Here is a 16,944-nt window from a genome sequence, read left to right as displayed (position 1 = left end):
AAATAAAATAAAAACCAAATCTACCCCTTATCCACAAAATTCAAAAAAAAAAAAGAAAAAAAAAAAGAAAAAAAGAAAAACTTCAATCAGGTCTTGGTGTAAACTTAATGTTTTGTATGAATAAGAAGCTGACACCTAAGTTTGAAATACCAAAAATTGATATTATCATTTAAACCAAATAATTTTCTTTCTTTACAAAATGTCTCATAGACAAAATATTCATTGATAAACTACCGACAAAACCACCAGAGGCACCATATCTTGGATAGTTTTGAAAACTCCACCGGAATAGAGGCCTTAAAGCTAGGTACGTAGGTGGAGTATTCGGGCTGCATCTGAATTTAATAATTTATCTGCTCTACCTTTTGACAATGTAATTTCCACTACGTGGATGGAAGGGCTTTGCTTTATCCTCTGTGCAAAATACCGAGATGCATCATGGAGATTCTGGCAACTTTTATAATCCATCAAGGGAAAGCCCGAGGACATTGGACAGAGCTTATATGTACATGTTAAAACTTTTGCTCTGATACTATATTAAATTATAATTAATTCATCTCAAAATCTTAAGCTTATAAAAATAAATAAATTTAATCATTTAATCAAATGCTTTAACAAGAATATCATGAAGGATTTAGGGCTTTCTCAAGCATCTTTTTGTATGATTATTATTATTATTTTTTAAATGTGTATGCATTTTATTTTATTATCATGCTATGTGAAAAATGATATCAATGACAAGCTTAAACCATAGTGAACAGAAGAGATTCATTCTGGATTCAATATATATAGCAGTAAAAGGTTGATTGTCCAAGAAACATATCAATCGTACACAAAGGTTTGAAAAGGTATTTATTATCATTGCCTAATGCTTCATCTTTATAAGCAAATTAAGATGATAGATGTGAAGACCTAGTTGGTGGGGGGGGGGGGGGGGGGGGGGGATAAGCACCATCTTTTCCATGCCAATTTTTTTGTCTGTAAACTAATTCTACGTTCTGAAAAGTAATGGGGTCGATTGACAGGTACAATGCAGTACCTGAGGACAACCTTCCTCCAATCATTAGTAATAGGGCCATTTTGCTTTTCCAGGTATCATATTTGTGTAAATATTTAATCTTCACACTAATTTCTCACATCAATTTTACTCTTTACTTCCATTTCACAATCTTGGTTTTGATTGACATGACTTGTTTTAAGTGAACTTATGATGCTAACCACTTAAAAAAAAAAAAAAGAAATCACTTAAACATTTCAAGTGAGTGTATAAAATGAGTGTGATCTTTTCTTTTCTTTCTTTTTTTTTTTCCCTTCTCTTCTTTTCTATCGAAAGCACAAATCTCCAACCTATCAAAACTCCAACCATAAATCCATATCTAAGCAACTAGATTCAAGTTAAAAGCTCCAAACAATAGACTAACCACATAGAAGTAACTAAATATCACAAGATAATTGTAACCCATAATGATCTAACCATTAGCTATTACCAAACTTTTACACCAACCTTAAAAGCTTAAATCTGTAAACCCAAATGGAAACCTACGAGTAATAAGCTAATACAGAATGGATAAACACGGTAGGAGGTTACCTTCTTTTGAGAGAAATCTCAAGATTCTCCTCTCTCTCCCCCTCTAGAGCTTTCAGAGGTTGGAGGCGGCCAAATGAGACAAAAGGGTTGAAAATATGCATTTAAAGATGTACCGTGTATGCTCTGAAAGGTAGGGACATCCAAAATTACTCACTAATTAATAACCGTCATCAAACGTTCGGTTCTTGAGTCAAACGTATGTTCGTAGCTAAGGTTGCATCAATCGTTTTGTTTTTCTCACTAAAAGTTCGGTGAAACCCAAAATAGGTCACTTCTTCCAACATGTACCAACTCTAAACATCAAAGGTTATAATTAAGGTTAGTCAGTAAATCCATACTTCCCTAGAAGTTCGAATGCCCGTCAAGAACCAAATGCCCATCAAACTTCTAGTGTGCCACGTTAAAATTAGTGTTTGTACGAGAATCTTCCCTTGTTAGAGTATGAAATAAAAGCACTTGTAACGAAAAGGAAATTCACAATCACAATTTGACAAAAAAAAAAAAAAAAAAAACTAATGGCCACATTAATTTTTCGTTCAACATTTGTATAATCTTCAACTAGTTGATCTCGAACACTTTGGTATCACTATAGCGTCCAGATTTTGATTTTTCTTTTGTTTTTGTCCTTTTTATTTGCTTCTGACCTTTAATCAACTTCATTTTACTTTTAGGTACAAGCACAAAAACTTATGGATGGACCAAATTTAACTTAATAAGGATATTATTGAAAATACAAAAATATTGGACGACATAGGTTGTGGTGATACCATTTTCAGGACATTTTGATCCCCTCCAATATTTGATTTTATTCGTACTAGCTAATACTATCAATATTTACTTCCTCCCTTTCTAATTAAGGACACCCAGGACCCCCAAAATAGAAATGTGTTCCAAAGCCTTCATTCGTAGTATTAACTACTCTTGTACCATAGCACACAGGTGTTTCTGCAGGTAGTACCAATTGTCTCGGATCAGTGTCATTGATTATTCCTAAGCCATCCATGTATTGAATATTCCTGAAATAACTTGCATTTCCAAATCCTTCATTCGGAAAATGTCCACTCCCCATTGGAGTTGTTGTGTGATTACCCTGTTGCCTTGAGTCGTGAATCGCTCCACCCCAGTAGATTGCGGTAGCACCAATTCCTAAATGTGTGAAGATGGATGTAGGCCAGTATCCAAGTACTTGATCATGCACTTGTAACCACCAATTATCCATATTCTGAAGCATACAATATATAAGTTGGAGAATTTTGTAAGAAATATGTATGTAAAGAGAATTTACTGAACTATAAAATGAATTTCATTACAACAAAAATGTCAACAGGAAATAGACATGTGCCATTACCTTGAATATGCTTATCATTATTGAGTATTGCCTCCCCTGGTAGCTTGAAACCGGCTTCAGGGAAGAACCAAGTACAAATCTTTGGGTTACTTGCACGAAACCGGGACATTGGAGATTGAAGCACCCAGTTTGGGATTCATCACCCTTACAACCACATATATACCTGATTAGGGATTTTTTATTTTTTATTTTTTTTAACTGGAAAGGAAGGATGGAGGAGGGAGAGACTAGGGTATTGGCTATTTTATATCGGTATGACCATAGTAGCACCTATCCGTTGGGAACCGTACATGAGGAGCTTGGACGGGGAATTGTTGACGCTCTCTCAAATTCGATTGAGTCATAATCTGACCTAGCTCCATTAGAGATTCAGTGGGACCTATGGTGATTTATACTAATCAAGTATGGATATTTACATTGTGGGATTTGACTCGAGCCCATACCCTAGTTCGTATTTGACCATTTTGAAAATTTTCTTAAGACTACTAAACCACCATCCTAGATGGCAACTTGTATGCAATATATAACAATGCTTTGGTGGGGATTCCTATTGCCCAATTTAAGTTATATCATGGAAAGAAAATAAACCAACTTACCGTCCAATATATGAATAGCTTGGGTTCTTTGTTTTGCGAATTAACCTGAAACCATGAAATTCAAAAGTTTCTAATTGTTTCCACATTTAGTCAAAATAATAATTATAAAAATAAAATAAAATAAAATAAAACTTGTTATAATTAATTGACATTTATCATTTCAAGAAAGACTATATATATTTGATCAAACTTACAAACCATCCAGCATGAATGCTGTTTGTTATATTTGAATGATTTGTTGAAAGAGCTACTTGAGCAAGGCTGATATCCCCATCAGCTATTGCGGGGTTCCATACGTTAATGATCGCATGTGCTCCAGTGTAGTTTCCACCAAACAAATTAACTCCACTGTACGTGTACTAATTTCAAATATAATTCATATATATGTAAAAAATAGAAGAAAAAAAAATTATCAGTAAATCAAATTAAGAAACCTAAATTAAAATTATTTTAAGGAATTTTACTTAATTAGTTTGTCATGTCATGATAATAATACGATTATACCTTATAACCAATAGCATCAGAATCAAGGCTTTCAATTGAGGGTATAGATCGAAGAGCATAATAATATTCATTCTCTTGTGCATGTCTTCTAATTGGGATTGTTCCTTCAGGGCATTCCCCATGCTCAAGCAAACCTCGAAGCAGCTCGGTGTCATAGAATTCTTCATTTCTTACATTCGGAATTGAATCGGGTTGCATCTGATTAACCACAAAAAAATTACTATAATTATTCTTATCACTCAATTGCCGGAATAAATTAAACGCCAAACCCAAAATTTCTGAAGCATTTCTATATTAATGATCGCCACAATGGTAGGTTAGTGGCCAATTAAGGGCTATCTATCATCAACATCCCGGTATTGACTTCGATGAAACCTGTAGTCCCGTGGTTAAACAAACAACCATTAGAATGTTGTTATCCTTGGTTGGTTTTTTCTAAGTGGAGTATCAAACAAATTGATCGACATACCTAATGACTTCTTGCATGGATACTTGAAGGAACGTGTTTACATGCAACAATCACCCGGGTTTGTTCAAAGGAATTTTTGAAATCTTCTATATATATTTTTTTTTGACATGTCCGCACAAGAGGGGGGAGGGGGATTCGAACTAGTGACCTCCACTTCTATATTTAATTACCTTAGAAAGCAATTTGTGGTCTCAAACAGGCCCCACAAGCATGGTTCTGAAGGTTAAACACCAAATTACTACAAGTTGGGTACACGGCTTCCAGAGCCAATTGTGCGTTGCGCTTCTTAATTATCTTTCACTTAACCTGATATCATGTTTGCAGTTAACAAAGTTTTTCAGTTATGCAACAACCCACCGTGACTCACTGGACAACGGCTTAGAGGATACTTTGTTATTTAAAGGAGACTATTTCTTATAGTCTTCTTATTTAGCAGTCACAACACCATGATCAGCCTATTCATATGCGGATTGAGCAAATTGTCCTGATGATTGAAATTCAATTGGGGTTATTGTATTTATTTGGGCTCTAATTTGATATTGTGGTCAACTAAGAAGCAAAGCACGGTATCTCGTTCTAGAACCGAGGCCGAGTATTGAGCTCTAGCCAAAGCCACAATGGAACTGATCACGTGGCTTTTGTCTCTTATGGCTGAAATTGGTGTTTCAAAAACTCAGTGTCGCATTCTTTGGTGTGACAACATTGATGCTATCTACCTTTCGGCAAACCCAGTTTCTCATGCACCAACAAAGCATATTGAAATTGACATTCATTTTGTTCATGATAAAGTTGCATCTCGTCATTTACAAGCTAGTTCTATTTATTTCTAGCAAAGATCAAAATATTGCAGATGTGTTTACCAAACCTCTTGTCTCTACATGTACAGTTCATCACTTTTCGATCCAAATTCAATGTAATTCCAGCTATAAAGCCAAGTACTACTCCAACTATTAGTGAAGAAGTTAAATGCAATAATGACAGTGACGGTGTAGAAGATTACTTGTGTAAGTTCTCTTCTTATTGTATTTATTTATATGTCAAATACCTGTATATATAGTTGATTATAAATACACAAGCTAGTCATTTTTTTTAATAAAACGTAAACAATGCAGAAGAACGACGTGAATTGACTCACATCGTTGAGAAATTTATTTCTCTTCCTTTAACATCGAAAGGAGGTTAGTTTTTGTCATTTCATATTAACCCACAATTTGAATTAAATATTGCACATGTACAGATGACTGATTAGGAAGAGTTTGAAATTTGTAGCCGTATTAAAGGTAATTAACCTTCTTTCACTTAAGCTTAACTGTCCATCTTTCTTTTAGCATGTATAAGCAAGATTCAATCATAGGTCTTTGTTTTCCTAGGTCTTCTTCTTCTTCAAATCTTTTTATTTTTTATTTTTGCATGGATATAAAACTATTGAAAAACCGTAAAAACTATATAATTTTTAGCTATACATTATAAATATGTTTTCAATTATATATACAAATTGTTTAAACATGCAAGCGACTGAGACAATAATAAAACAACTACATAGTATAAAACATAAAAAAAAGTTAAGAAAAACAATAAAGAAACCTGTATAGTATGATTCTTGAGTAATGGATGGTCGAAAGTAGGTTGTTGGTAGATATCTACACAATCTATGAAGTCACCATCCTTACCCTGCAAAGATTTTATCGGACCATGGATAAGCAAGCGTGAAAAATTTCAAAAAGCATATAGCCACTTAAAGAAAAAGAAGTGAGAAGAAGATTATCTAGAAAGATGTAATATTCATTATGATCACCTCAATAGTTTTGAGCGTTCCTTTATGCTTAACTAACTCTTTTCTTTCCGTGGTACCGATCCTTCTTCCACCAACAAATCTATCACTCAGCACATAAGATACGGCTACCAAGAAAAATATGCATTTTAGTTTGGCTTTGGCCATTGAAAAACTAAGATGCAAAATTGTCTTATTTTAGAATAATGCTATTTTGTCAATGACATGTCTTCTATATCATCTCATCCCGGCAGAAAAGCTCAATCAAATCCACATCAAACAAAATAAGATAAGCACGGTGTTCAACAAGCCAAATTAAGATGAGTTGTGTACGTTCAGCCTTCACAAAGATGTATAAATACTCAATATATACATCATAATTATCTTTTGTAACTGAATATTCTATAAATACAAAGTCTTTACCTAAGTTAACCATTCAATCTTAATCCAAAACTTTTAGATATTTACACAAAATTTAGTGTCAACTGTGAAAAGGTCAATAAAGACAATTACGAAAGTGAGGAAATGATAAAGAACTTCAAATTAAGAAGTTGTGTATGGTCCCCAAGAAATAGTTCAATCGGTTGGTATCACGCCTCATGAAGCGGAGGTCACTAGTTCGAATCCTCATTCTCTCTCTTGTGCGGACTTATCAAAAAAGAAAAAGAAAAAGAAAAAGAAAAAGAAAAGAAGTTGTGTATGGAGAAACCTGGACGGAGCACTAATTATGGAAATACGTGTCTATATTGGTTTAGTAGAGAACCCATTTGCCTAGCCATGTATCATATTACACCAATGAGTAATGCTACTTTTTTTCATATTTATGACATGAAAAAGAAGGAAAGTCACTTAAAATACATCAAGGGAGTTGGATTTTCTTTGTCTTCTTTTCTCTGTCTAAAGCTTCTTTTTTTTTTTTTTTATCATGATTATTATTTAGGCGAGTTATGGCCGTTCAAAATTGACGAAAAAAAAAAGGGTTTGAAGGACTGTTGCTGACGCATGCGCCTATTCTCCTCCGCTGCGCCACTTCCCACCACTGTTGCCCATCTCCTGGAGCCATCTGCTGCATCTTGGCAAGTCATGGTAAGTAGCTTACATGCTCTGGTCACTGACCGCGTCCATCCGGCCTTCCTCCAACCTGCCCTCCATCGATGTTGTTGTTTTGTATGTGACTATGTGTTTATTATTATTATTATTATTATATTTAAGGTTTTAGATGCCCTTACCACCAACTTGCATGTTGATTGAGTCGTGGACACATCCTTCCTCCTGTAACATTATTTACAAGAACCGTAAGGTATAAAATATGATATGATAGGACAACAATGACAAAGATCAAGAGCTAGAGCTGAAGTCTAAGGTATAAAATAAGAGAAAATACACTTTATTCCATAAAATATCCATGCATTTGCGTTTTGATGTCCAATATTTAAAAAGTGACAAAAGACCCTCACAAAGTTTCAGATGTTAACAAAAAAGTCCATCTGTTTATTTTGGCCGTCACTTTGGATGGAGACCAAGTCACGTGCGTAACATTTTTCAACCAAAAAGTTCAAAAATGCCCTCGGAGGTAAAGTGTAAACATAAATTACTTTGGGGGTAAAGTGTAAACATAAATTACAATGGGGTAAAGTGTAGACATAAAAAAAAAAAAAAAAAAAAAAAATTAAAAAAAAAAAGAAGAAAAAAAAAAAAGCAAAACTAAACTAAAACAAAAAAAATTGGGTTAATTACCTTTTTAGTACCAAGGTTTTTATTTTTTATTTTTAATTTTTTCTCACCTAGGTTACAAATCGTATCACAGATGGTACTTCTGTCATATTTTGTTAACCCAAACTAACGGACTGCCATGTGACACTCCCAAAAAATGCCACATCTTAACAAAAATAAAAAAAAATAAAAAAATAATTATAAAAATAATTTTTTTTTTTTTAAAAAAAAATTCTACGTCCTTAAAAAACTGAAAAAAAAAAAAAAAACTATGGGGTGGTCGGGCCACACCATTTTGGCTATTAACGGACTGGGGGTGGCTAGGGACGGTCTAGGGGGTGGCTGAAACCACCCCCAAAGGCCAAAATGGGGTGGCCTGGCCACCCCATAATTTTTTCAATTTTGTTTTTAGGGTTTATCTTTTTTGACTGTTTCTTTAATTATTTTTATTTTTTTAGGACATGTGGCATTTTTTTGGTTGATACATGACAGTCCACTAGTTTGAACTAATAGAATGTGACGAAAGTACTAAGTTGATCTTTTCCTATAAGTCATCAGTTATATGATTTGTAATCTAGGTGAGAAAAAAAAAAGTGAGAACTTTGGTACTAAAAAGGTAATTAACTCGAGTTTTTTTGTTTTAGTTTAGTTTAGTTTAGTTTAGTTTAGTTTAGTTTTTTTTTTTTTTTTTTAAATAAAATTATTATTATTTTTTTAATTTTTTAATTTTTTATGTTTACACATTACACCCAAAGTAATTTATGTTTACACTTTACCCCTGAAGTAATTTATGTTTACGATTTACCCCCGAGAGCATTTTTGATCTTTTTGGTTGAAAAGTGTCACGTGCTACGCACGTGACTTGGTTTTTGTCCAAAGTGACAACCAAAATAAACGGATGGGTTTTTTGGTTAACGTCTAAAACTTTATGGGGGGGTCTTTTGTCACTTTTTAAACATTAGTGTCAAAACGCAAATGCGTTGATACATCAGGAGGTAAAGTCTATTTTCCCCTATAAAATATGAGTTGGTTTTATGTAAAATTGTAAAAGCATCATGATATGTAAAGTTGATAGGAATGAGGTTTATCATGTAAGGAATAATGATAGTCGATATCGATCGATCGACTAGACCACCAAATATTTGTTGGTCTGGCAGAATCTCAAATTTCTAAGAAGTTTATTGTGCCAAAAAGACTGTAAACCCAAGTGCAGGCTATCACAACTAATAATTTCTCGGTAAGTACAAGGTGGATCCACAGGGAATGGTAAAACACTAGAGTAGAATTCCTATTATCGAGCAGGAAATTAAAAAGAGTTTATTTTGGTTTTCTACTAAAAAGTGGATCAATGGAATAGAACGTAAATTAAAAAGTAAACTACAAAACTAGATTAAATAAATTGGTGTTGGAGAAAATTATGGGAAATACTAGGGTGTCAAGGATCCACCTAGCATTATATTACGTATTGTTATATATATATATAACACTCATAAAAAAAAATAAAAATTTGAATATAGTTTAATTAAGAATTCGATTTTCATAACATGACACAACAAATTCAGCCAAGGATCTGCTGATGCAAGCTGGGTTATATGGAGAATTGGCCGGGGATGGGCAGGAGGTGTCTGAATGGAGGGATAAATGGACCCCACGCCCAACTTCGTTCAAAGTACAATCCCCATGCTGTATATTACCAGAGGATGCAAAGGTGAGGATATTAATAGATTCCAACTCAGGATGGAATTCGGGTCTTATTAATAGTGTATTTATGAAGGAGGAAGCAGCAATTATCTGTACGTGGACTTCCTCTTAGTCGTTACCAAAGAAAAGATAAATTGATTTGGCATACAACAACAACTGGGGAATTTACTGTGAAGACGTTTATCATTAGGAGAAGGGGCGACAACTTTCCTACATGAATGAAGATTAATTATTTTGATCAAAAAATTTAAGCATTTATTATAAATTCGAATCATATCAAATCAAATAGATCAATAAGAGCATTTGATATAAACGAAAATAATAACAAATCAAATTAAATCTGCTCTCATGAACCTAATTTCAAATTAAAATTATCCATGGCATTCAATTATTAATCAATGAAGAACACAAATAAAAAGTCTCAAAAATACATAATAAAAATATTAGGCTTCACCCCTAGCTCTAATTAGAGATTTAGCCACTCATGTCTACGAAAATAAATTTCTTAATCAAAGTACTAAACCTTAAATCTAAACAATTAAATGAAAAGAAATTAAAAATAACAGAAAAACTAAACCAGTAGCCTCTTCCTTAGTCGACTCCCCAGAGAGAGAAAACCCTCATAAAAAACTCCATCTGCTCTGTGTGGCGTCCCCGGATAGAGTTTTCCTCCAAACTGGGTTGTAAGAACTTTCTTCAATTTAGTCTATAAAAATGACGTGTCATTTGAATATGTGAGATGCACATGTTTTTTTAATAGCATTGACAAAGTTGAAATATTGGGTTAAATACATTTTCAGTACTTGTGGTTTGCACCAAAATCAACTAATCACTTGCGTTTTCAAAAAATGTCACAAATGGTACCTGTGATAAACAAATAAACACACTTGATACCTCCGTCAAGATTCTGTTAGATTTTTTAATGGAATGCCATGTCACCCTTATACGTGGCGTGGTACCTTGGTTTTTGGGTGTCATGGTCATATTTAAAACCAACCCCCCACCCCCTCCCCCCCCCAAAAAAAAAAAAAAAAAAACCCAAAAAAGAAAAAAAGAAATGAGAGCTAGGGTGGCCGAACCACCCCCTTGATTCATGGGGGTGGTTTGGCCACCCCAGCTCTCATTTCTTTTTTTTTTATATATATATATATATATATATATATATATATATATATATATATATGACGTGGCACCCAAAAATTCATGTACCACACCACGTGGTGCCTTGAAACCACAGGTACCACACCATGTGTAATGGTGATGTGGCATTCCGTTAAAAAACTTAACAGAATCTTGACGGAGGTACCAAGTGGGTTTATTTGATTACCACATGTACTATTTGTTACATTTTTGAAAACTCAAAGATGTACCATGCACGCTTTGAAGTGTAAGGGGGTTCAAAATTAATCACTTATAACCACCATCAAAAGTTTGGTTGTGGAGTCAAACATTAGTGTCTGGGGTTACATCGATCGTTTGGTTTTCCTCATTGAACGTTCGGTGAAACCTAAAATTCACCCCAAAAAAAAAACAACAATACAAAAATAAATCACTTCTTCCAACTAGTATCAACTGATTTAAACATCCTAGGTTATAACTAGGGTACTCTTAATCCTAACTATTTATCGGGGTGTTACACTGCGGGTTAATTACTATTAACAAACCCCCTAGGTTGTCATATGCAATCTAACTTTGGCTAATCCTTTTAGAGTCATTGTGTAGATTTGGTTAACTTTTTTTTTCTGGGTTATGACAAACGGTATCAAAACAACCTAGTAACGTGGGGGCACTTTATCATGTTGTAAACTTTGACGACGGCGTCAAAGATTTGATTGGGGTTAATTGTGATACCCCATAAATTATTTCCACATTAGGTTGGTGGATTATGAAAATGTTGCACGGGTGCTAAGTCCTACATTAATTTCTTAATATGTAAGATTGAGCCTTATAAGTGATTTCAAAGAACTCCAATTATAACTTTAGTGCAAATGTATGTTGTTAGTATTTTCCATGGATCGTAACATCAATTTTTTGGGTTTCACAAGAGCCATACTTCCTGGGATGAGCGGGTAACAAAGCCATACCTCTTTGTAGAAAGTCTCGTTTGATGGGCATTCGAACTTCTAGCAGTGTTTGTAGAAGAATCTTCCATTGTTAGAATATGAAATAAAATCACCAGTAATGAAAAGGAAATTAACAACCACATTTTTTTTTTTTTAAATAATTCAAAATTTTTCATCCAACATTTGCATAATCTTCAGCCAGTTGATCTTGAACATTTTGGTGTCACTATAATGTCGAGAATTTGTTTTTGCTTTTGTTTATGTCCTTTTTACGTGCTTCTAACCTTTGACCAACTTCATTTGACATTTAGATATAACCACAAAAGGTTATGGAATGACCAAATTTCAACTTACTAAGGATATTATTGAAAATACAAAAATATTGGACAACACAAGTTGTGGTGATATCATTTTCAAAACATTTTAATCCCTCCAACATGTAATTTATTAGTACTAATTAATAAAAATGTAAACTCTATTAGGATATCTCCGAGTGAAGATAAACACAAGTTGCCAAAATGTAGTGTTTGAATTCTTGATAACATGGAGAGAGTTATCACTGTCTAACAAATGATATCAATATTTTACTTATTCCCTTTCTAATTAAGGACATATTGCTGAATACCCAGGACCTCCAAAATAGAAATGGGTTCTATAGTTTTCATTCTGCTGTTGCTTTATTTCTATATTATAGCATGTAGATTTTGATGCAAATGGTATTAGTCCCCCAAGCAAATTAGGGTTAATATCAGGGTCAACGAAATATCCTTTGTCATCCATGTATTGAATATAGCAAAAATAACTTGTTGTTCCAAGACTATCACTCGGAAAATTTCCACTCCCCATTTGAGTTGTTGTGTGATGATCCTGTTGCCCTGAGTCATAAATCTCTCCACCCCAATTAATTGAGGTAGCACTAACTTCTAATTCTTTGATGATGGAGCTAGGCCAATATCCAAGTACTTCATCTTTCACTTGTAGCCATCAACTTCCATTCTGCAACACATAAGTAATTTGGAGAATTTAGTGAGAAATATGAGAATTATTGAGAAATATATATATATATATATATGTGTGTGTGTGTGTGTGTGTGTGTGTGTGTGTGTGAACTAGGAAATGAATTTACAACAAAAATGTCAACAGGAAATAGACATGCGCATAATATTACCTTGTTTATGCTTATCTCTACTGAGCATTGGCTCCCCTTGTGGCTTGAAATATGGTTTAAGGCAGAACCAAGAGCAATTCTATGGTTTACTTCCACGAAACCAGGACAGTCGATATTGTAGCACCCAGTTGTTTTGTATTCATCAGCCTTATATACGGCCCACATATATAGCTTGATTAGCGATTTGACAAGTGCATGCTAAGGATTAGCTCAAAACTTTAAACGTACATGAGGAGCCTAGACAGTAGTAGCAGCAGGCGTTTCCTCAAGTCCTATTAAACCATAGTTTAATCATAACATCGGTGGGATGCAAGATGATTAATACTAATTAGGAGCGAGGATTCCCATTTCGGGAGTCAAACTCACACCATATTACTTTCCCAACTTCTTAGAAATTACCTTGAGGCCATTGAACCATCACCCTAAATTGTGAGATTATCTCTTCGTTTGACAAACTTTTATTTATGCAATATATAACAGTGCTTTGATGGGAATTCCTAATGCCAATTTAAGTAATACTATGGAAAGAAATAAGCCAACTTACAGTCCAGTGTATGAATAATCTTCATGATTTCTCACTAGACATCTACTGGACCATCAGACCACCCCCTTTTTTTTTCTTTTTTTTTCCATCGCTCATATTGCATATGAGTCGGACGCCGATAAATATTTTCAAGGGAATCAATTTCTCTGAAAATGATTTTCGGATGGAAAATATTTTAAGTCGAAACAAACAATGCATAATTTTTCATTATAATATATAATTATGAAAAAAAACAATCTTTTGATAATATGATATACCTCATGGCCATTCGTTTCATTACCAAGGCGAAAATTAAGCTTTTCTTGATGTGCAGTTGGGGGTATAACACGAGTTGCATAATATTCATCTTCTCTTGCATGTCTAATTGGGATTGTTCCTTCAGAGCATTGCCCATTTTCTAGAAAACTGTGAAACTGCTCAGCATCATAGAATTCTCCATTTGTTACATTTGGAATAGAACTGGGTTCCATCTGATTAACGACAACAAATTACCATAGTGAGTAATTTCTAACGTATTTCATATTAACGATTGATTTAGATCTCGAAAATGATGTATTTGAAAGGATAGAATTTATTTATTTTTATGTTTTTAAATACTTAGCTTAATTCCATTACAACTTTCCCAAGATCCATGTTAGCATATTAATCAAATATATATAGTTTTTAATCTTGGAACAACTTGTAATTTCTCATGATATCAAAGCAGGCGTCTTATGTTTGAACTTTTACTTTATGATCTCAGAAATGATGTATTTAAAAGGATGGATTTTTTTTTTTTTGTTAATGTTTTTAAATAGTTAGATTAATTCCCATTACATCTTTCCCAAGATCCATGTTAGCATATTAATCAAATATATATTTCTTAATAATAGAACAACTTGTAATTGATTATGGTATCAAAGCATGTCTTATTTTGATACTTTTACTTTATGATTAAACTACGATTTCAATTAAATATTTCATGTGATGGGTTGATTGTTGAGGAAGAGTTTGAACTTTAAAGCCATTGGAGATAACCATCTTCTTTCACTTAAACTTAAGCAGTTCATCTTTCTTTTGGTATGTATAAGCAAGATTCAATCATAGGTCTTTGTTTTCCCTTCTTTTTTTTTTCCACCATCATATGAAATGATAGCCCACCCAAAAAGAAGAAAAAAAATGTAAAAAACTATATAATTTTTAACTGTACATTTTAAATATGTTTTCAATTATACAAAGCATTTAAACATGTAAACGAATGAGACAATAACAAAGCAACTACATAGTGTAAAACATATAAGGAGTTAGAAAGAACAATAAAGAAACCTGTACAGTATGATTCTTGAGTAATGGATGATCGAAAGCAGGTTGTTGATAGATATCTACACAGTCTATTATGTCTCCATCCTTACCCTACAAGGATTTTACTAGACCATGGATAAGCATGCCTGAAAATTTTCCAAAAATATAAAGAAACCGAAAAAAAAGAAAAAAAAAAAAGAAGAGAGAGAGAGAGAAAGGGATTATCAAGAATCAAATAAAAATAAAATTAAGGAAGATGTAATATTAATTATGACCACCTCAATAGTTTTGACAGTTCCTCTATGCTTAACTCTTTCTTTTCTTTCCATGTTACCGATCCTTCTTCCACCAACAAATCTATCACTCAGCACATGTGATACGACTACCAAGAAAAATACGCATATTAGTTTGGTATTGGCCATTGAAAAACAAAAGCTGGAAACTTGTCTTATTTTTGAATAAGGCTATTTTGTCAATGATAAGCAGAAATAAGCTCAAATTGTTCAGCTTTCACTGAATATTCTTTGTAAATACGCATATATAAATACTCACTACATCATTATCCTTTGTAACTGAATATTCTATAAATACAAATCCTTTACCGAAGTTAGGTAAGGCTGCATGTCACAAACCATTCAATCTTAATCCAATACGTTTACATATTTATACAGAATTCGGTTTCGATCAATTGTGAAAAGGTCAATACATACAAGTAATTATGAAAGTGAGGAAGTGATAAATTTGTGTAATACTAGAAGGAAGACCCATTTTCTCTTTGAAAGAAAAGATAATCGTAAAAGAAATTAAAGGAAAATGCGGAATGAAGAAAATATACACAAGAATTTACATGGTTTGATATATGACCTATATCCAGATAAAGCCCTAAATGCTACATTATTGTTCTTATTCACTTGATAAAAATGACTTGCTTACATAGATATTTATAGACTACAAATGATCCTTCTAGCTACCAATATTAATATCACTTATTTACATCATATATAACTCTCAATTGCATTATAACTGCTAAGTAACCCTCATGTAAAATAAGTCTCTTGTAACTTCCACAATATATTCTAACACTCTTTGTATCTACCATTGGATCAAAATCCAATAATCATTTTTCACAAATTTAATTGTGATTTTAAAAGTCAAATCAATTTCGAAAGGACAAAGAATACCCGAGTTTTCCTTCTAGCATTATTCAATAAATTAAAGAAGTTCAAAGAAGTTGTAGGTGTATAAGAAACTGGACAGACACGTGATATAAAAATTGTAGTTAGTTAAGTTTCCTTTGTATTCATTTTGGTATAAATATTGGATTCTTGTATCGCTATGTTACGATCATTGTGTCCCACATGGGCTAAATCTAATCTTAACTATGTATATATAAGTTCTTGAGTACCCTCTCCTTATAAATCGATTTTCAAAGGTGAGTTATACCCAAGCATCAAATGGTATCAAAGCAAGGCCAATTGTTTTCTATACCAATCACCGATCCATGAAGATTCAAAAACACCGTGAGGAGTGAGTCCTTCAGATTTTGAATTAGGTACGCACTACCTTGGACCAGATGAACCAGGTATACAACAAATTTGCCTTGAAACTCAATCTCCAATTGAGAATCCATCATTCCCACCGGCCACCAAAACCGAGAGAAAAACAATCACAGAACCACTCCCAAAAACCCATCCCCAACTGGCAATTACTACCATTCAAAAGCCAAAAGAAAACTGTTAGAATAAAGGAGAGATATAGAAGAGTGGAAGAATAATAGGGAGAGTGGAAACACACAATGGACTACGTTGTATTAATATTAATTGATAATAATGAATACAGGGGCCTCTATTTATAGAGAGGCAAGTAACTTAATAGACTAAGGAAAAGTAAACCTAGTAGTCTAAGGAAAGGTAAACCTAGTAGACTAATAATACTTAAGGAAGCAAATAACCCTAACATAATATTCTTAACATCCCCCCTCAAACTCAATGTGTAAACTTAAGTTTGGGTAAAAGAAAAGGGAAAGAAAAATGAATTCGCCAAAAAAGCTCTTTGTGCTGAAAGAGTTGCTGTAGTAACACCATAAAAGTTGTTATATACTGGTGGATTCTGCTTGAAATGAGCAATGCATTTAAGCTAGAACTTGGTTTACTTGGTTGTAATTTGACTTAAAAACCATATACTAGTAATGAAGAAGC

The 16,944-nt window shown here is 33.3% G+C and overlaps 2 protein-coding genes across 2 annotated transcripts; both read right to left on the bottom strand.

Moving 5' to 3' along the window:
• Positions 1-2,441: 2,441 nt before the first annotated feature.
• On the bottom strand, positions 2,442-6,444 carry LOC148583954 (protein neprosin-like). Its single transcript, XM_088519063.1, has 6 exons — positions 6,301-6,444; positions 6,090-6,176; positions 4,037-4,234; positions 3,727-3,891; positions 3,533-3,577; positions 2,442-2,810 (listed from the first exon to the last, which is right to left on the bottom strand). Exons 1-6 carry the CDS (start codon positions 6,442-6,444, stop codon positions 2,442-2,444), a joined length of 1,008 nt encoding a protein of 335 aa, XP_088375189.1.
• A 5,912-nt stretch (positions 6,445-12,356) lies between these two features.
• Positions 12,357-16,376, bottom strand: LOC132163742 (protein neprosin-like). Its single transcript, XM_059574113.2, has 5 exons — positions 16,242-16,376; positions 14,771-14,857; positions 13,723-13,935; positions 12,906-13,068; positions 12,357-12,727 (listed from the first exon to the last, which is right to left on the bottom strand). The coding sequence occupies exons 1-5, from the start codon at positions 16,374-16,376 to the stop codon at positions 12,357-12,359; spliced, it is 969 nt and encodes a 322-aa protein (XP_059430096.2).
• Between the last annotated feature and the right edge of the window lie 568 nt (positions 16,377-16,944).

The sequence above is a fragment of the Corylus avellana genome, chromosome 8 (genome assembly GCF_965113065.1).
Source record: "Corylus avellana chromosome 8, dhCorAvel1.hap1.2, whole genome shotgun sequence".
In the NCBI taxonomy this organism is placed as follows: Eukaryota; Viridiplantae; Streptophyta; class Magnoliopsida; order Fagales; family Betulaceae; genus Corylus; species Corylus avellana.
This window is presented reverse-complemented; position numbering and strand designations above follow the sequence as displayed.